The sequence below is a fragment of the Acromyrmex echinatior genome, chromosome 14 (assembly GCF_024713525.1).
Source record: "Acromyrmex echinatior isolate Ae372 chromosome 14, ASM2471352v2, whole genome shotgun sequence".
Lineage (NCBI taxonomy): Eukaryota > Metazoa > Arthropoda > Insecta > Hymenoptera > Formicidae > Acromyrmex > Acromyrmex echinatior.
Genome location: NC_141865.1, coordinates 11,041,307 through 11,063,087, shown reverse-complemented (window position 1 = coordinate 11,063,087; position 21,781 = coordinate 11,041,307). Strand labels below are relative to the sequence as shown.

The following is a 21,781-nucleotide window of genomic DNA, read 5'->3' as shown; positions in this document are numbered from 1 at the left end:
TCTGATGTATCTAGAGTTTTAAGATACGAGAAAAAAACCTCTAGTATCGCTCAATGATGTGAAGAGTGGCACAAAGATTTGGAAACGCGAGTCAAGAAAAACCATCCCTGATCAAGATCGCAATTTCGATTTAAAAAAATAGTCGGCGACTTCGGTGGCCAGATTTTGAACATATCGCGAAAGTCTGATTCGTTACGAGTAATTGTAGAAGCAAGACGAATCGGTTGACGTGCGTAAGTAGGCCGTAGAGGTGTGTCGCGCGTGAGATTAATTTACTCGGTAATCTTGTATGCTCGATGATTTTCTAATTCTCCACGGTAGGAGTCGAGCGTGAAGGCCGGCCACGAAGGTCGACGGCATGTGGGAATGTTATTTGACTCGATGAATTTCTTCGTCGAGGGATTATTTCGGCATCGAGGACACTTATACTCTCGGGGAAACCGTTCCAGTTCACCGCGAGTTTTACGAAATCACCGTGAGTGATTACAGTGAGTGCCGCACAACGAAGGGATAGGGATACCGTCGTGGCCGCCCTGTCGGGAATGATTTAGTGACCCAACGATGTGAAGGATAATCGTATGAAATATCGCCGCGTCGTAAGCCAGACCCCGCGAGATCGCGGTATAGTAGAAGGTACATGCAGTAAATACCGCGAACGGGCGGACGCGGGGCATCGTTGACCCCGGGGAATGCGAGAGCCACTCGGTAAGCTTAATGCGCGGGAATTTCATACAATATTAAGGAATATTTTTTTTTTCTACGGAAGGAAATGCTGCGAGTACGATGCCATTAGCTCCGTGAATCGCTTGCATTAATCAAGGCGCCATATAGCCGTGCGGCCGATCGCGCAGAACACAGGGTGTTCCTACCAAGTGCGGCGCCGGAAAATACTGACGCGTGCAGAATGCCGAAAGATCGTCTGACTAATGTTCCGCCGGAGGTCCATTACGGTCCAACAGACTCGCTTCTATCATGTATAGAAGCGTAGCGCGTTCAATAACGACCGCGTCGGCGTGGATCGTTTCAAAACGATTAAGCGCAATCTTACCTTCTTGAGATTGCGTTTGATTGACGCGGTTTTGGATTCTTCATATACTTGCGAACGCGATGTATTGATTGAAAGTGCAGTTAAACTTTTGCAACTTCAGCTATACTGAGGGAAAAATGTGCTAAATTTTAATGAACATTTTTTTGTTTGAATAATACTAGCTGAATATTTATTAAATGTCAATATATTTATTTGTTACAAGAAACCTACAAGAACCTTTAATTTAATTTAACTATCATTTTTTTATTTAGTAACTATTTATTTATCATAAATAAATGTTAAGTTAGTACTATTCAAATAAATATATTTAAAATTTAGTACATTTTTCTCAACGTAAGAAAAGGTATATGTACGAACTGGATACAGTTCTCACAATTGTGCGGCAGTAATTTATCGTACTCTGTTAATGAATCGTTCTGCGGATCCGCGAAGCTACGTGGCGGGCAAACGAACGGGAACTATTAAATATCGAGCACGGTCGGCGAGAGAAAAGACCGAAATGAATCGCTCTTAGGCACACAATATGATCGCTGACGTCGGCGAACCGGTCCAGCAATTACTTGGAAGATCGATTATTGCCTGTTAATAGACTCTTCGTGGGCATCGCGCAATGCATCGCGACGGGAACTTCATAACTTCCTGTAATAATTGCCACGCGCACGCAAAACGCTGGCGTGCAGTACACTCAGAGAAATCTGTATATAGATTTTGAAACGTAAATAAGGTTTAGATGAACCTTTTGCCAACTAAATTGTAGCGATAAAGAGTTTAGTTCAAGAAGATCTTTTATTTTGTTTTTTATAACCAATTATCTATGATACAGCTACACAATTATCGATAAAATGTCATCTTCTTTAAAATGGATCTGGAAATTATTATTTCATAGAATTTTCTAAAAAACTTGACCTCCAGTGAAAATGCAAGTATCTTCATCAGTCAAATAGGTTACCCATGTCTCAGGATTTATGACTCGCATGTTGCCAATAAATGGTCTAACGTGTTATGGCTACACAATTATCGGCAAAATGACATCTTCTTTATATTTTAAAGCGGATCTAGAAATGATTATTTTACAGAATTTTCTAGCAGATTCTCTCCAAGTAAAAACATGAATGTCTTTTAGTCAAAAAACTGCATTATTCGCATGACTCACGAACATCCTTATAACTTGCGTGTCGTCAATAAACGATCTATATCCCCCTAATGAAGGTAAAGAAGAAAGCTCATTTTGTAGTTGAAAAATTTCTTAGCGTGAGCAACTCCACATTACTTCGTCGTTTCTTCGTCGGATGCGTCCCGGCGAGGGTAATTCATTCAACGAAACGTATCGCTTGCATGGTTCTTTGGGCATTACAAAGTGCGCGACAAAAAGAACCATAAGATTGGTGCAGAGACTACTCCATACTTTATTTCGACCAACAAATATGTTTCCGTCATAGGCCGATATTATTCATGACCATTCTTATTTTATGACTTTCTTAAGTTATGTCTCAAGATGCTAATACAGCTCTGTAAGTGGTATTTATAAGAGCTTATATTTAGGACTGTCTTAAAATTTCATGAATCAATCAAAGAGGTGTATTAGCATCTTAAAACATTACTTAAAACAATCATGAAATAAGAACAGACTACACAGTTGGAAAAAACGTGTTAAATTTAACATAAATCGCAAATGATCCAAATTTTTGAATTAATTTTACACAAGATGAATATGTTAAAAGATAACGCAAATATTATGTAAGAGAATAAATAAATTGCGCTACTCTTTTTCAAGATTGGCTCAATTTTCATTCTTTAAAGTAAAATTCTACTCCTAAGAATTTAGAGTGCAAAAACCGGCTATTGAGAGTTTGATCAATTTCCGTAGTTGCTCTGGCGAGATATTTTAAGATATTATGAACATTCAAAAAAAATTCAATACTTTTGGCGATTGTTCCTCCAGATCGTCCTTCGTGATCACAGGAGCATTGCATCATCATTGCGCCGCTCGAAAACCCGCATACCAGATGCATCACGTCGAGTCATCTGCGATTTACAGCGATAACTTTTGCAGCCGGACAATTTGTACTTGTTGCACCACGACGGAGACGGCGGCAGCTATCACTTCAGACATTGGTGACCAGTGTCGTATCACTGACGTGTATTGGTCCCGACGATCGAATGGGACACTGGAAGCAACGGTGATGCGAATAACGGCATCATGTCGAAGATGATAACGAAGAAATCAAGCGTACGGGAGATGTTCTCACAATCAGACGGCGCGATTCCGAAGTGAAAATTTAATTAAAATAAAAATATCGTAAAAAGAGTATGATTTCTAACGCTCTCTAAGAAGAGAATTAGCCTCTGAAGGCGAGATTTATCGTTCGAATCCGTTACAGCGTAATGTATCCTTCGACGGATAAAAATGGAGACGAAGTACCGGCTTGATTACGATCATCGGTATGCTCCTGAGAGCCAATGCCGACACCTGCTACTACGTGGCTGTAACAATTAAGTAAATAAATTCGCTACTTTGATCTGGACGCGGCCTAAGAAGTCGTTGGGGGGAGGGAAAGGGAGAAAAGCGAAGAACTATGGGGAGGGGTACTATATGGGGAAGGTTCGCGCGCCATCCTTAAAGGCAGAGGCGCGAGCATGCTGAGAGCCTTTCGAGGCACCGTATTTTATAACCGGTGTAGACAGCCACCGCTCGTATGCAAGCGATTCTCTCCTCGGCCTTTTCTGTCTCTCGCCATCTCTCTTTCCTTCTCCCTTAGTAGTAACTTGCCACGTAGCGAGAATGAGACTTGTGTCTGTTTCTCTTCGCGGTCCCCTGGCGAACGTACGCGAGATAGCAACGAGCACGATATTTCTGACCACCACGACGACGGGGATGATTTCCAATCGTCCTCTACTTCTTTCTCTTTCTCTGTTTCTTTGAAGATGAGTGGCGAGAGGAAGGAACACAGAGAGAGAGAGAGAGGGTTTTGATAGGTAAGACACACGGGGTGGAGGACGATGAGAGCCTACCACTGTTGCGTTGTATGCGCACTTTAATACGATTATCTGATCGCGAACGGACATTCAGATTATTTATATTACACGCTTGTACTTGCGACTGCCGGAAGATTTAAAGCCATTTTAAGCGATTGTAAAATGCGTTACATACGGAAGGGAACGATTCTCCTTAGCTTTGTTGAATATTGGAAGCGATGTTGCGTATTGTAAGTGATACGATACGTAGTGAGTTTAAATCTTGATTTATAGCTGGAAATAGCTTTTGCTAACACTGACTATCTTTAACTTGTATCGCGCAATTTTGTTTGATTCTTTATCTTACTAGATTTCACGAAATTAGTATTTGAAGAAATCAATTAAATTTTTGAATATGAAAAAATTTCTTGTACAATGTAACGTCTGTTATGTAACGCATCTAAGCGTGACGCGCAAAGGCATTATTTCTATCACCTGCTTGGGAATCTAGGAGGATTTTCTCTCGAAGCGAACAAAGCGTTTACGATCTCGTGGCTTTGGTACCGGTCTATTTTACCGAAGGGAATTCCGCATCGGATTGTATTCCGCATATACACCGATTGAAATCAATATTTCTCGCAAAGTCGGGCCACAACAAAACGAGTGGAACAATGCATCACGCGGCATACTATGAGATATCAGAATAGCAAGTAAAACTGCTCGCGATTTAATATACCTCTGCGATTCTGTACACGCGTGTATTGTTGCTCCTTTCTGTCCTCTTCCTCTAAATAAAGAACACGGATCTTTTTCAAATCTTTTTCAAAATACAAAATTACATATGAGAACTGTATAAAATATGTGTATCTCAGTTCACAATTAAAAATGCCAAATCCAATAGACATCATCATTTCTCTATCAATCGTAAATAAGGCATAATAATCTACTCGATAAATCATAATTCGGCGAGATGAAAGGATTACAAAGTAGGGATGGAGTAATGTTGAAGGTTAGCAAAGAGAGAGAAGACTGTAGCGAAGAGTAAATGTAGTCACGATTTTGTTGAAGTATCTAAAAATTTAGCTAGTTACAAATCTGAAAATAATTTTCACAAAAAGCTTTGACGTTTTAGTAACCAGTTTCAGCGCTCTATATAATTATTTGTATGGTCCATCAAAATTATTTTCAGATCTATATTTACTAGTTAACTTTTTTTTGGATATTTCAATAAAAATCTTCCTTTTCTTATACTATTGCGTGAAGAAATTAACTCTGAATCCTAAACTGTAAGATCAGCATCAATATTGCTTGACAGTAATTCATTAGGATGACTATTTGGGTGGATCTGGAGGATCTTTAGTTTTCCTTTTTCTTTCCATTCATTCTCTCTCTTTCCAAAAGAAGAGAGAAGTGGAAATGTGTTAGGATTCATAGTTCTCTGCTGCTCAAGAGGAGGTTCCATACAAGAAATTTGAGCCAACAAATTTCCCTCCTTTTGAGCATCAGCTCTATCCTTTTCGTTCCTCTTCTTTCCGAGAAGCGGCAACATGCTCAGCACGTTTGCTGCACGAGCTACGAAGAGCTCATCGCCTCTTCGAGGTGGCAACAGTGTTGGCGGGAAAGTTATTCGACCGCTTGCCACTAAATCATTCCCCGTGGACTCCTGCTTTATTATCCTCTGTCCTACCTCCACTTATGTTGGACCCCATAACGCTCTGGTTCGTTGTCTCTTTCTTTCCATTCCTCTCTTTCTTTTCTTTTCGCTTTCCACACCTCCTCTGGTCTCTTCCTTTTATAGCCCTTCTGTTAGTCGGATAGATGCGTTATTCGTCTCCTGGAAAAATCACGATGGACGCGCGCACTCGCGCCAGGCACGCAGGGGATGTTGTTGCAAATTAGAGTTCTATTATGGTAATTCTCACACGCGCATTCTCAGGACAGCGGGTTTAAATCGACTGAGAGGTTCTTCAAGGATATTAATAACGCCAGTTTATTAACGTACGGTGCGTATTATGGAACGAGTCGTAATATTTTATAGTACTCACGTACATATTCCCTATCGCCATATTTCCCCCACGCTATCGACCATAAATACCGATAAAATACACGTGTTATACACCGACTAATATAAGGCACACGTGTATATATTTTAATATAACATAATGCATTCGCGCTATAATTTCGTTGCTACTCATTATACCCATTCGTTTATCAGATCGGGCGGAGTAATGACAAATGCCGACGAATATACGCGCCGATTTATCGGCTTTCAGAAGCCTTATTCTAGTCTGCCCTATGCGATTCGTTGGCGATCCGCCTACGTTAGAAAGGAATATTTTCTCCACGCGAACCGCCTCGACCTTCTTAATTGTAGCTTAAGATTGCAATCTTGTTCTTTCGACGCGCCCTCCCTACAATTCTCACGATTCTCGTACATTGTTTCCGAGTGGAATATTATGGCAGATAGCAAATTTAAAATTCTTTCTTCCCGCGCTTCTTCTTGTCTTACCGAACCGTCATCAGACTCGCAATTAATTTAAAAAAAAAAACATTGCGGAGAGAAAGACGTTTTAATTCTGTAAGTAAAGGAACGCGTTCGCTGTGTTTGTAAAATTAGCACGATATTTTATGTATTAATTTTTAAAAAGCGTTGATAGTTTCCTTTTCATATTCCTACCGTTCCTATAGAAATAAAAAAATATTCTGCATTTTTTAATATCAAAAATAAAAAATTTTTTAATGTGCTTACTTCATATTGTAGCTGTAAAAATTAATAAAACGCCATATTAACTCAGACACGCGTGTGCTAACATAGTTCTGGCTATATTATTAATAGTGTACGATTAAAGAGATTTCACGTGCGATTCATTTTGCTTTCAACACTATACTAGCACGAATAATCGCTTAATTTACTACGAAATGCGGAACATTTCTCTATGAACGTGAGATAAACATGAACAGTGATTCGCGTTAATCATCATCCTCGTTATAGTTTCACAGGATCCGACTGTCTTTATTGCGACAAATAGACTGCGCGTGGTAACGAAGTGATCGATCATTGGCTCGCGATTGCGATTCTGTGATTCGACGTTCCCGTTCAACATGGGCGGAACGATTTCCTCCCGAGAATTCGGATCACGACTAGATGGCCAACGCGATACTTCGGACGCGAGAAGAAACTTTAAACTGTCATTAAGACAACTCTGCCTGGGTTAAGGGGTTCATTACCGGTCGAGATTCGTGTCTCGGTTTCTTCTACGTCGTGTTCCCGATGAACTGGTCCATGAGACGACTACCACTATGCTCTGCAAATTACGTCTGGTGCCAGTATGAATTTACAAGTTACTTTTCTCTTTATCTCCCCGTCGACTTAATCCACGTACGACCGATTGCCGTAGCAGCAATTACCCGATCGGCTCGATCGATCGTAATCTACCGATTATGATACTCTAAAAATTGGAAATCGCTCATCTTGTGTCCAAGACAACTTGCGTTACGCATTATATTTGAGAGCATGATACAATAAATCATCGAGCAGTATCTATATCACAACGTTCGAAGGAAAGTTTCATTTAAACTATAATTCAGAAGTTTTATTATTTCAGCATTTACGTTGAGACGAGAACTTATTCAATGCGAACGTCTATCATATATCAAATCGAACACCAAAAAATTCAATATTTAATGCATAAAATGGAGAAAAAGAATTATATAAAAAAAATGAATATGTGAATGTATAATCCAAGCGTTATCATTTTTTCTCATGCTGTTTTTCTCACGAAAACCGGGAGAGATGAAGATTTTTTAAATAAAAGACAGTCTGACTTATTCTCCGAGAGAACAATCTGCCAACGATGCGTTTGTGAGGCGGGGAAAAAATGGGGAGGCATTTTCGTTAACGACCGTACGGGAATCTCGTAACTTGTATTACATCGTGGGGTGGGATAGGTGGCGATGAATCGTCGCATAAATCACACACGCTGGAAGCACAGAGGCGTCCATCACCGCCCCCACGTCTGTCCATTCGTTCGTTCGCTCGTCCGTCCGTCTGTCCGTCCGTCCGTTCGTCCGTTCGTCGCGGTAACGTCTTCGGGTCCTCCTCCGAGAGGGCAGGGAAAGGAAGGCTCGCTCGCAAATTAGTCACTGGGGCCCAGATTACGAATGGACCACCTTCCCGGCGATCCGCGAGTATCCCGTTTCAGGAACGTCGGGCGAAATTAAACAAAGTGCTTCGCCCGAGTAGATTCCGCCTTCGGGGAGGCGCGACGACGTTGTGCCCTTCGTCATCCGCGTGTCGTTTTGTTGGCGCGAAAAAAAAATTCGCGGAACGAACAAATGGGATCGATAAATTTCAACTGAGAGCCATTAATCGCGGAAACGATCTTCGGGGAAGACTACGAACGAGCTTGACGCTTTCTCGTCACACACTCGATTTCGTATTTTTTTTTCCTCTCGGATGGTTATTCGTTAATGTTAAATTATTTGGTTTTCTGAAAACTTAAATTTCCTCGTGTCCTCGTAATTTATCTTTTTGACGATTTTACAAAACTCTTGATTGTTTCTCATTATTATCAAAATATGTCTATATTTTTATCGCCAGAATGAAGAACGTAGTGAATGAAAAGACTGCGAGCGAAGTAATAAGTCTATCACTCTTTTAAAACCAAGTTGTATTACAGATACACGATACATGGAATCACAGAGATTATGAAAATGTACATGTGAGTCTCGATTCACCATATGTCGGAATCTCTATTTTATTTCGCGGTGTTAACCTTGATTTATCTTTGTTGCAGGTGCAAGCCACCGATCCCGATTGCGGTATAAACGCAATGGTCAATTATACTCTGGCTGGCGGTCGAGTGGAGAACGAACAGCTCCTGGTGCGCAGTGATACGGGAGATATTTGCATCCGATCGCCGCTAGACAGAGAAACAGTACCTTATCTGGAACTGCCTGTCATTGCCACCGATAGAGGTTTGTATTTTTTTTCTAGTATCCAATTATTAAATTACCGATATTTTAAAAAAGGACTTGATGCATATCTGACTTTAGTAAATAAATAGCCACGACTGCGATGCTTAATGTCGAACTAAGAAATCGGTATTTGCAGATGTTTTGTTTCTTTAAAGAAAATATTTTGATCTACCAACTATCTTAGATAGGATCATTAACTTTTAAATGATTTAAAGATATGTAAATTGACAGGTGGTATGCTCAGAATACTCAGTATACTACAAAAAGAATTTTAATTTTATAATTATACTTTCTATTAACACATGTTGTAATTAATTTACATTACTTATATTATGAGATAGAGGAATGTAAAAGTAATAAACTTTTGAGCATACTTTTTATTCTCCTTTCCAAGAACAAGCTTTTAAAGGAAACTAAACTTAAGATTCTGTGCTTACTCCTATTTAATGATTAATATTATTTGACTTACCTTTCTTTTTTCATTTATAATAAATAACGTTAATGTTTTATTATTTTAAAGTTGACAGCTCAAAATATTTTTCTTAAAGGAACAAAATATCCGCAGATACCAATCTCTTCGTTTGACAATACGTATCGCAGTTGTGAAGTTTTACTTTCGAAACTTGTATCTAAACGCTTAACAACCTCAGCCATTGTAATTCAAGACGGTCACAATCGTTGCGATAATTCGGCTCGATCACGAGAGATCTCTCACGCCATCGCGATCTCTCGTTCTGACGACGTAAGAACAATGCCCGGCTCCGTTATTCGCGTGTAAGCCTCGTATACGCGCACGAGCGTTGATAAGGGTAGTGAGACAAGTAGAAACAAGTGGAAACGGCAACATATGGAGACACACGCGCAGAAACTCGCGACTCAGAAAACGGAAAGAGAAACAAAGCGGCGACGTGGTGCGGAGAGGAGAAGACCAACCGGCTATCGACCCGTCGAGATCTAGTAGCTCTGTAATAGGGTATATGATTTATGTCGACGGTAGGCTCCCTGGCCATTTTCAACGCGGCGGCTCGCGGTCGCCTTATGGGAAAGGACAACGACTGAAGGTCCATTGATCCATCGTGAGGCTACTGTGCGACCAACGGCCATTGCATTTATCAATCTGGCGACTCTAAGGGGAAGAGGGCGAGAAGATGGTGGAATAGCATTTAAGGAAAATGTTAACCAATGGTTAAGAAATGAAAAAACCGAATATGAGGGCATTGTTATTGTCGGTGTTATGCTGTTTTGCAAACAGGGATGAATACATTCTTGCGTAATTGTCGCTCGTTATCGATATACGATTGTTCACCGTGCAACAGCAGCATGGCGACACTATCCGACGGACAATAGAATCGGCCGGATATGACGATATATAGGAGCGACTGTGAATACCATCGCTGTAGATCGCATTACTGATGAGCACTAGCGTGGTGTGATTTATACCATCTGCTGACAAACGCAATGCGATGATTATCTCAGGAAGAAATCGAAAAACAGAAGGAAATTACGGAACGATATTAAACAAAGTATCATTTAAGACTATAATGTTAAGGCTATAATACACAACTACTCTAGGAAATAAAGGCCTTAAACGGGGGTCAAGCTGGATCTGTAGCTTCAATAATTCGGTGTGAATAATTAATCCTATAAGCTGCGCGCTGAATTTAATTTTCAGTCTTGAAATCCAATCCTGCATAGTAAAAACATATTTTGTATTTACGTTAGCAGCGGTCCTCAAGTTCTTGTTAAAATTTTGTGTATCGAATTTCTAGTATATTTGAATGTTAATTTAACATAATATGATTTTATTTGAATATTTTGTCGAATTGATATCCAACATTTCTTCGAATTAAAATAACACAATTTCTAAGTAAGTAAACAAATAATATAAAAATGAATAAAATGTATTAATTTAACAAATATTAATTTTAATGAAGAAATATAGGATTACTTACAGATTATGTCAGTCTTATATTTTTTGTGTTAAATTTTTATGTAATATTTGCATTATTTTCTAACATATTCGTGTTAAATTCACAAAGACTTGAGGGGACCATTTGGAAATGTGAAATGTGTTAAATTTAACACAAATTTTCCAACTGTATAACAGAACTAGAGTAATATCACGAAATTAAAGGAAAGAAGAAAATATTTCTGTGGAATTTATTCTGTGATTTCTATTCCGCCGCAGAACGGAAGTAACAGCTCGTGTGATAATAAATAAATCTCATCTCCCCACGAGGTGTATGTGTACAATCGTGCGCACTTGGGTATATTATATCTCAGCCAAAGACTCCGGCGCGGAAATGATTACAAATACCTTCCGGCGATTCGCACGTCCTCACGCGTCTAGCGCTTCCTCATGGCGCCGCGCAGCCTGAGACTCATTAATCCTCCTCATCGCTTCTTATTTTTATTCCGGCGATTAATTCTTATTGCCCGCCAGTAATTCGCGCGGAGAAAATCATTTTGGTACAACGGCAGTAAAGCGAATCGCGAGCCATCGTGAACCACGCGGGCCAGGTGCACATGATTTATACCACCTCTTGACGGTCGCTCCAATGACGACGACGACGACGACGACAACGAGGAGTTGTCTTCCCCTGCGTTGCGGTAGTTTCGCCGCTGCTAGAAGGTGCAAAGAAGCGCCGTATATCGTCGTCGATGTTTATCGGCGGGAAATGCGAACGATAACCAAACCACAGAGGTTTTATCACGCTAATAGTGGTGGCTAACGGCATGCGCGTTCACGGCGATAATTATTACCTGCGCGCTCAGCATCGAGGCGGAGATCTGCGAAAGGCATCTTGCTTATATACGGATTTTCTCGTACGAGTTATTTTGCTCGAAAGCCAGCGGATGCGGGATCAGTTTTAGACGCGAGATACCGACTCCTTCAAGAGCTGCTAGATGATCACTTGGATGATAACTTGGATAATAAATTTAGAACTATATTCTGCTAATTGTTGTTGTCAGCTAGATTAAAAGACTAATAGATTAAAATTTTCCGTTTTCTTGCGATGTAAATCCGAAGACGAGTGACTACTATTTGAGTCGACTTCATTTTGTTGTTATAAAATTATAGAGGAAATAACACTGTAAATACATAATCATAATCGTATTTTAAAAACATTCTCTCAACGCATTTGCTATGCGATGTGATTATAGCGATATCATCCGGCACGTACAACCGAACTGGATTCTCTGTCAGCACACGGCCTTTGAAGCTGTGGAATCTCCACTCGGTATCGATTATATGCGAGCGATATCTTACAAATGTAATTTCCACGTTAATCTCCTAGCGAAGTCTTTCGTATAGTTTTTCTGTTGTGATGAAAATATTCCTCCATCCAATCGGATCTTATCGCTCATTTGCGATTCATATTATCGTGTTGGAAAAGTATCCAAGTCTTTTTCCTTTTCAGATTATTATAATAATATTCTTATAAAAATGTTTTATGCTTATTAGCATAAAAATTATCAAATTACTTATCAATTTAATAGTTGCTTTCCATTTACATAAAAACTTAGATAATTTTTATTTATGACGTCATAACTTAGTTGAATATATAATATGTATTCTTTTTCATTCTGATAAGTGAGATTATAAATCTGTATTGTTACGCGGTAATTTTGTCATCAAAGCAAGTACACGGAGAGAATTTTCTTTTAAAATTTACCCTGAAAATATGGTAGTTATGGTACAATACAATATTTTAAAGATTTTTATCATGTACTTCACTAACATTGATCAAACTTATTTTATACTTTATAGTAGTTTTATTAATGAATGAGAGAGATTTACATTATTAAAATTCTTTGAAATACAATGTTGTCCCATGACTGTCATATTTTCAAGGTAAATTCTAAGAAAAAAGAAGAAAGAAAAATTCTCTCCGTGTAGTGATGTTATTAAAAAATACATAACAAACTCAGAACTTGTGTAAAAATGGAAAGCAACTAATAAGTGATATTACTTTGATTCTATACATAATTACGTTTCAAGAAAAAGATTTCACGGTTTGCAGAATCAGATATAAATTTGTACAGAAATATTTAAATTAAGATCCACTTTGAACCATAGAATTAGATCTTTTCCTTTTCTCGAAATCTTGATAACGCAGTTCTGTATACAGTAAAGGAACGCACGTTTCGGAGCTACGCTGGGAGGTGACTTTATTGGCACCGACGTCATAAATCTTCGGAGGGTTTAACTTCCACCGACTGTCATTGCCCGCGCCGTTCTTGCGCTTATTTATTTCACCCTTTCGACTCCCGCCGTGTTACTGTGCATAATCTCGGATATGTCACTGGTGCGAGCTTTCAGTTCGCACTTTGTAGCATATCCCGGAATTAGTGTGCGCGCGAGTTTGCTCACACTATATTAATGATACCTGCGTCTCGTTTCAACCGTAAGGGTGTAACGTAAGGGGGTTCGTAAGAGCGAAAGAAACGCATTACGGTTTTACGCGAAGGTATATCTGCCACATGATGCATACGATTTAAGGGAAAATCATTTCTCAACCTCTTTTATCAAGATTGTTCTTATATGAAAAAAGAAATTGGGGATACTAAAAAAAAAATGATTCTAATTAAACCTGCGGGATGCTAATATTTACGGTTGCGTTTCCGTAATGCGTGGAACTCATTCCTAAGGTTGAGCACCGCCGCACCTACCGGCCGCATAAATCTCTCGGAGGCCCTTCGTATCCCCCGCCGCACGAATCCCGAAAAGAACTCATCCCGGCGATCGACCGCGTGAAATTAAAAGGGCCGGACTGCAGCGGGCACGAAAATATCAGGCAACGTGCATTAAAATGCCGTTGAACTATCCCCAGGAAGTCTGTATCCGTTCGTACCTGGGTGCATCCTCTGTCTTCCGTATCGAACGCGAGAGCGCGTAATCAATTTTTTTATCTTCTAAAGAAAGAAGAAGAAAGGGAAAAAAATGCTATAAAGTGCGTCATTTGATCTGTGGGAAACGTCCGTGTCTAACAATTAAGAATTGTCATTAGAAACTTTTTCGATAAGCTTCATGAATGGACTGTATCCACAATGGACTGAAGATTAATTCTTTTCGATGCCTCGATGTTCCATAGTCGATCAGAAACTTAAAGAGGCACCTATTATATCTGTATGAAAGGTTTATTTATAATATTCCATTTTTATTGAAAAACACATTTTTATAGTTTATTTACGTTATTATTTTTATTTTTCTACACTAAAATTTGAAAAATAATAACAAAAATCTAATTTTGTATAAGAACTTTAAGCATTCAAAATGACTTAGCAAAGTTTCATTGATTCACCAATTAGTTACGAAAAATTTAAACAAATAAATATTTTGTTTATTTATTTACGAACAACTAATTTTTGCATTGCAACATAACTTTACATAAATCATCTTGAATGCTTATAATATAACTTTATACAAGTCTCATATAAAAAATTGAAGTTTTTATCATTACTTTATAATACATTTTTATGTATTTCTGTTAGAGCATAAAAAAATATTACTTTTTATTAAAATCCTTTTGATCAGATGGTAAACCATTGCTAAATTTTTTGTATTATTTTTAAATTTTTTATTATTTGGAAATATCGATCGCACCTCCTTAATCGGTAAATATATAAAGGAACTGAAACATTTTCGATGTTTATCTATCTAAATAATATACGCGGTAATTCACGTATAATTAACCCGTGTCTGTTCGTAATTGACATCCTTTGATTAATTTTGTCGAGTCTAAAATTCTCTATACATTTTGATCAGAAGCTTCGTTCTTCTATGTATCGGAGAAGAAGCTGTGACGTCAAAGATCCGGGAGATCGGGGGACCGGCTCTTGACGCATGACTCCAATGACACTCGCACCTATAAATCTCTTCGCGCTCGGAGAGAGCTCCGCTCGGTCGAGTCCATACATTATTGTGAGTTACGGTTGTAAACCGTTTAAACATCGGATTACCCGTTTTACATACTGTCTTTGATATTAACACTTGCGTCGCACATCGCCTAAATCCGAGGCGGCCAGGAGCTCGCAATATCCCGTCGTGCCTGATTTCTCATTGCTCATCAGCATTGCGCTATCGTAGAAAACGCGTACATCAAGAGATAGAATTTGCAGATAATCTCTGATTAATTTGAAACGGGAGACGATATGGTTTAGTGATATTATTATAGTTGCGGAGAGCTAAAGAAGAGAGATAAAGAAGTATAACTTTCGCAAGCTTAATACTTGAGTTCTGCATCATAAGATAACTAAATATGAAAGATCACGTTTATCATTATCCGTGGAAGGCTTTGCGAAATGTGCAAGGATGCGAAAATACGAGAATAACGTCGTAATCGCTTCTCCTGCAATGCTTCTGCTTCATTATCGCGTGTAGCTTGCATTTTCTAAAATCTTTGAAGTGAAATGTAATTCTAAAGAGCGATGAAGAGTGACAATTGAGTCAGTATTGAAAAAGAGTGATTCAATTGTCAATTTTTAAGAGTGAAATTTCACTCTTTAGAATTAGATTCCACTCCAAAGATTTTAGAGAGTAGGTCAGTCGATGTCCCAGAAGCAATTACCCCACAGTGGCCACAAGATACTCTAAAAGAGCGCGGTCATTTGGGGGACTCTGTAAGCTTCTCACGTTTGAAATATTATTACGAGCGGCGCATTACCCCCGCGTGTGGGGGTTAAAAGGAGCTCACGTCGACGCACACGTACTCACGTGTGTCCGAATAAAACGAGAGAGGGACGGGATACTGTCCGAGGGAAAGGATGCTGAAGGAAGAAGAGAACGGAAAGAGAGAGCGAGATGAAAATACGACGAATGGAGAGAGAGCGAGAGAATCTCCAGCGGCTGATTGGGTCCGAGAAAAGGCCACGGGAACGGGACGCTCGTGATTTATGCCGACCGGCTTCGGGCGCGCCGTAGATTCGTTCTCTACGCCGGCTAATACCCCGACATTATTTGGCTGGATAAGAGGATTTCGGACGGGAATGAAATAAACATAATGCGCTCTCGGCCACGTACCTCTCGCTTCTGCGCGTACATCGTGGACCACTCGTGATCACTAGCAAGTATCCAAATTCAACGCTGCTCAACCGCTTGATTCCGATAATTAATTGCAGAGTTTAAATCAAATCCGTACTGAAAAATCGTTGATGATAGTTGAACAATATTGTTTTTTTTTCGTTATTCTAACTTTTACGAGAAATTCACTATTAATTATTATAAAAGATTAGGAACTAAACCCAATTCTTAAGTTAAATAACATTTTGTTATGTTTAATTCTCAAGCGTGTCAAATATTTTAATTCTCTCTCTCAAAATATGTAATTGAAGAAACTACATCTAATCAACTTTCTGCTCTCTAAATCTGAATCAGTGGATAATCACTGATATCAGTGCTAAGTATGCTGGTAAGTGAATGAAATGTGAGATCCCTAGCTGATCTTTATTATGTAATCTAACTAACCTTGTTTTAGTGCATAAATTCAATGAATCAACGAATATGATATTGGAAAATTGAAATTAACATGCAAATATTAATATTTTAGTTGTATAATGCTCAAACATTCTTCTTTTTTAAGTTGAACTTCATTGATTATTATCAATGCCACTGAGTAAATAGTGACTATCCACTGATTTAGAGAATGTGATTAAATTGTTTACCTTTAATGTGAACAGCGTTTACATTAATCAACATAATTAGTCAATAAATAAACTAAATTTGAGTTAAATTGATACATTTCTTGAATTGTTTATCTCCATTGTTTTAATTAAATTTGCCACATATTGAGTAGATGTAGTGTCGATCTAGAAATGATTAAAAATAAATCAAATTGGGTCAATTCATAATCATCATATAAATATAATTTAATATTATGAATTTAACAATGCTTTCCATAATTATTAATTTTATTAATTTTATGTCCATATATCTAATAATGCATTGGATTCTGTTCGCAGGGGGATTAAGTACGATAGCGATTGTGGGCATTCAGGTAACAGATGTGAACGACAACCGGCCGATTTTCAAGCCACAGCGATATAACGTGACCCTGCGCAACGACGACGTGACGCGCAGTTCGATTTTGAAGCTGGTGGCGACCGATCTCGATGTCTCCGTCTTCGGTCATGTCACCTATCACATCAGCAGTGGCAACGAGGACGAAATCTTTCAAATCGATCGTAACACCGGCGAGCTGCACGTGGCGAGGCCGGGTCTGCTCTCGCGATTGTCGTTGCATCACATCAATGTGACGGCAACTGATGCAGCTGGCCTGAAGAGTATCGTCGACGCCGAGGTCAAGGTTACCGTCTCCACCGCGGAGCACAGAATCGCCACGTGTGAGAAACCGCGTTACACCGTCTCGGTCAAGGAAAATATTCCGCAGAATTCCGTCGTCAGCGGCGTGAACAGCACGACAGCGTCATCCTCGTCAACTGGTAAGTTGATTCGCTTTTATCCCAAACTTTTTCATTGGTCAGCCGTGTCTTATAATGCATTATCATGTTACATCACGTCGAGCACGTGTCGAGAATACTGCGACTGACGATGAATAATGAAGGCTTCTCCACGCAAATTTTACATTTATAAATACAGCGATTTATTTATACAGTATATCAACATTATTTTGATAATTTTCGCATATATTATATTACATGAAAAGAACGATTGCTGAAGTATCTAAAAAAAATAATTTTATTCGATTATGAACTAATTATATGGGAAATTCAGATATGACGAAAACAACAATGCTATAAAAAGTTTTTTCCAGCTAATCAGTTTGAGTGTCCTACGTAATTATTTTAATAATCCAACAAAATTATTAGATACGCATCTGGCTAAATTTGCAGATACTTTAGCAAAATCGTTCTTTCCCTATATACGTTGTACATATTTTTATTGTCTTTCACTTGCATCGTATTTACATTGCTTGCACTTGGAAAACTCAGAAGTTATGTTCGCATAGCGTCATGATACTGAGTCATTTGCGATGCTTGCGTAAGGGTACTTGCATACTGGAGTTAATCTGGCGGGTCTTCTAGAACGGAGGTACAATCCTCGACCAGCGAATGCCTCGGAAACGTATTCCACGCGCGGCGTTATCGCGTTAGCATAGTCGCGTCACGAGTAAAACGCCGAGGACTCCACGAACGCCTACGTGGACGTATGCTCAGGCACGATGCGCAATTCTAAAAGCCAAAGCATATCACGCGAATGAAGATACTCTCTGTTTTCTCTTCTCTTTACTTACTAGAAAAGATCTAGCAAAACGGTAGCGTTACACCAAATGCCCTGATATATTTTCGCACGCTGTTTAAAGGAATTTGTGTCTTAGCACTAAAAATATGATAGCAATATATGTAAAAAAATTCCGTAAGATGAAATCTTCTATTAAGTCTTCCTGATTTCCGGTATAAAATCATGATGATCATACATCCTTTATTGCAAAGAACAGTCCTTTATTTCAGGCAGCTGCTCTTTAAATTTACTTCTTTTTTAAAAACTTAATTTTCTCTTTTATTTTAACAATTTTTTTTTTAATTGGCATTCTATGTCTAATGTACTAATGAGCGAAATAATTTCTACGGAAATAATCAACAAATTTAGTTTTATGCAATATTAGTCCAAACAGAACAAAATTTCAATAACATCAAATTAATTGTGATTAATTGAAAAGTGGCTTTTAATAATCAAATTTACTATTGTGACGTCATTTTGATTGGTATCATGACTGTGTTTTACTTCGGAGTTGTATCAGATGTACTATGCAAGAAAATTTTAGAAATTAATACGCGGACTTCGGATAAAGTCCTAAAATTTTCAGGTTTACTATATTTTCTCTAAGAAAATATGGTATCATCGTATAATTATAGTAGATCGTAATATCACTGCAAGATAGAAATCTAATGAATTTAGAAGGATAGGAGAAAAAGGTTCCGTGTTCGAGCAAACAGGTGGCCGTCGAAAGAAGGAGAGAAATGGGATTCGCGCAGCAGGAGGAGGCTGAGATCGTAGACGACGATGAGGTGGAGGAGGAAGAGCATGAAGGAGGATTGAGCACCGGTAAGGTCGCGGACGGGTGGGTGGATTGCTCTGTGCCGATACACCGAGACATGGGATGGAGAGGAAGGCAGCTGATCGAGGGAGGAGGCAAAGAGAAAGAGAGAGAAGAAATACGTATCCGTGTTTCCACACTGGTGGTACATCCGATGCAAGATACGGCGCGTCACGACCCGCGCTCGCCGCATACGCCGTATACGCCGATGCGCCGTGTAAACTGTCCCGTACGGTATCGAGCAGCACGGCACGGTACGTTATACGCCCGAGAATGCCGAATAGTTTACACGGTGGTGCCTTACCGGTGGTCGTATTGTTCGCCTCGGCGTGGCCCGTATATGCAGTCTGTTGCATATCAATGCGCGAGGCTGTACTTCCCTCACTGAGCGACGACGTGGATCTCTCTCTCCCTTTTCTTTTTTTTATTTTCTCATCTTTTTATATTTCTCTTTGTCATTCTTTCTCTTCGGAGGAGCTCTTCTTATCCACGGTCTCGCTTGTTCCGTTTCGCTTCTTTCCGTCACGTATCTATCGCTATGATTTGAAACAAGGAAAGGAAAAGGTCTATGAATGTATAAGCCACACTATCTAAGGTCAAAAATATTCTGATTCTGTGCGATTTTAGCCTAATCTACAATGTACATAACTGAGCTCTCTTCAGAAATAAAAACTTCTTACAAAATTACGGTTATAATATTTTTACAAAATTCTTTTATAATTAATTTTATCTGAATACGTAATTAAATAATAATAAATACAACATAAACTAAATATTACGTGAAAAAAATATCAAGTTCAATTAAGCATAGTTCAATTAAGTATAAAAAAAAAATCCAAAAAGCCCCAATAAAACCCCCATAAAATCCAGTGGGTTGACTTTTTTTTAAAAAGTCCGAATTTTTTCAACCCTGTCATCGTGAGACGTAACGTAATTGCTAGATGAGATAGAATTAAAACGTATTCTTCAATTCATAATTATCTTTCTTTATTTCTGTAATCTTAATTTTGGGAAGTGCAACAACTTTCAGTAGGACATTCTTATATAATATTTCCATTCCGCGCAATATCGATTAAAAAGTCTGCAGTACTTTTTAAGACTTGAGTATAAAATGTAAAACATACAATGAAACGCATATTCCTTATTCGCAAGATACCTTATTCGAGATACATGATACAAAACAACGAGCACCGTTTCAGATTCAAAATTGTTCTTCCGGCATCGGCGCGATCGGCTGGTCGATCGGCCGACTTCAGAACTCGACTTCCAATCGGCCACGCGTCCAACCACCGTAGAACCAGTTCGCGCAGAAGAACGCGGCCTGACACTCAGGCCCGCAATATTTGACACACGGCAGCCAATCAGATTATCAGATTAAAATTGAACGGGCCGGCGATCGTCGGCACAGGTGCGGTTCGTTTCGGGCTGTACCCAGGAGAGAAAGAGGAATCTCGCGGGCACACATTGACATGCACCGGCGATCTGTGCTACCATTTTGCAACACCTGTTCCACTAATCCGACCCGGATCCAGACGAAGCAAAACGAAGTAGCAATCTCCATTTTGAGTTTAGATTTTGATTAGATCAATTCTGTTGACTGATCGGCTCCTACCGATATAGCAAACAAAGCGATAGTAAAATTTTTGTATTATAAAGTGTGCTTTAGTAATTAAGATTAAATATTATTGTTGCGCTTCGATATCAACTGTAAATCATATTCGAACTATTAATTGACAAATTGATAAATGTAAACTTTTTACGAAAGATTTTCATATACAAAATATACTTGAAAGAATTACCTGGATTGAATTTTTGCTGCTCACACGAAGAGAACGGTTTCAATCAAGTATCTAAAAATGTAGCTATAGACAGATCTGAAACTAATTTCATTTGGCCTATCAAAATAATTACAGAAGATGTGCCAGTTGATTACTAGAATATTAAAACTTAGTTCTATACAAAATTATTTTCAAATCTGTATTAGCTAAATTTCTAGATTCTTCTAGCAAAACTATTCTTCGTGTGCAGCCGCAGTTTTCGACTCATGAATGGACTATTAAGCGAATTAATCTTCCAATAACCAGTTTATTTCATTCGGCACGACGTAATATTTGCCGAGGAATGTCCAATCAGATTAGCAGATCGAGTCGAAAATTGACGTAAAACGAGTCTCCGGAGACAGAGACTGGCTACCACTTTACGATCACCTGTTCTGGTAAAGCAGATTTCGCGCAAACGTTCCTAGCAAATTGTGAAAAAAACGCGATCGTTAAAAGGGTGATGGCCGACAAAAGAGCGATCGTTTCGTCGATGCTTTGAAACTGTTAAAACCGACATAGACGAACTCCTTATTAGGAAGTAGTCGTTCGTTTCGCGACCAGCTGTCCCGATCCTTCCATAAAACTTGGCGACAAAGTGAGGAACGCGCTTCATTTTACGGTCGAGTTTATGGCACCTGGGGGACGAAGAGGAGAATGAACGTGCCATGATCGCGTCGAGTAGAGAAGACCGGTCTTATCTTATCCATGGAACGAGCGGCCGCTCCCAGCCTTATGCTGAGACCGATCCTTTGCTAAGAAGAGAGAAGGATGTCTAGAAATCGTGAAGACGCGGATTTGAAGGTTGCAAAAGGTGGAAATGGACTCGAGATACGAAATTGGCGGCGGTTTGATGAAATTAATGGTTGCTGGTAACGTTTTATGCACTAGCTTGACTTTGTTTCGCTAGAAACCTTGTTGTATAT

At 39.1% G+C, this 21,781-nt stretch overlaps 1 protein-coding gene across 1 annotated transcript in view; it reads left to right on the top strand.

The window, feature by feature from the left end:
- ds (dachsous cadherin-related 1) overlaps window positions 1-21,781 on the top strand; it is a 377,057-nt gene that overhangs the window by 297,656 nt on the left and 57,620 nt on the right. Inside the window, exons 4-5 of the mRNA XM_087413226.1 lie at window positions 8,800-8,980; window positions 16,943-17,422. Of these exons, the coding sequence (XP_087269352.1) occupies window positions 8,800-8,980; window positions 16,943-17,422 (661 nt within the window). The remainder of the gene's footprint in view (window positions 1-8,799; window positions 8,981-16,942; window positions 17,423-21,781) is intronic.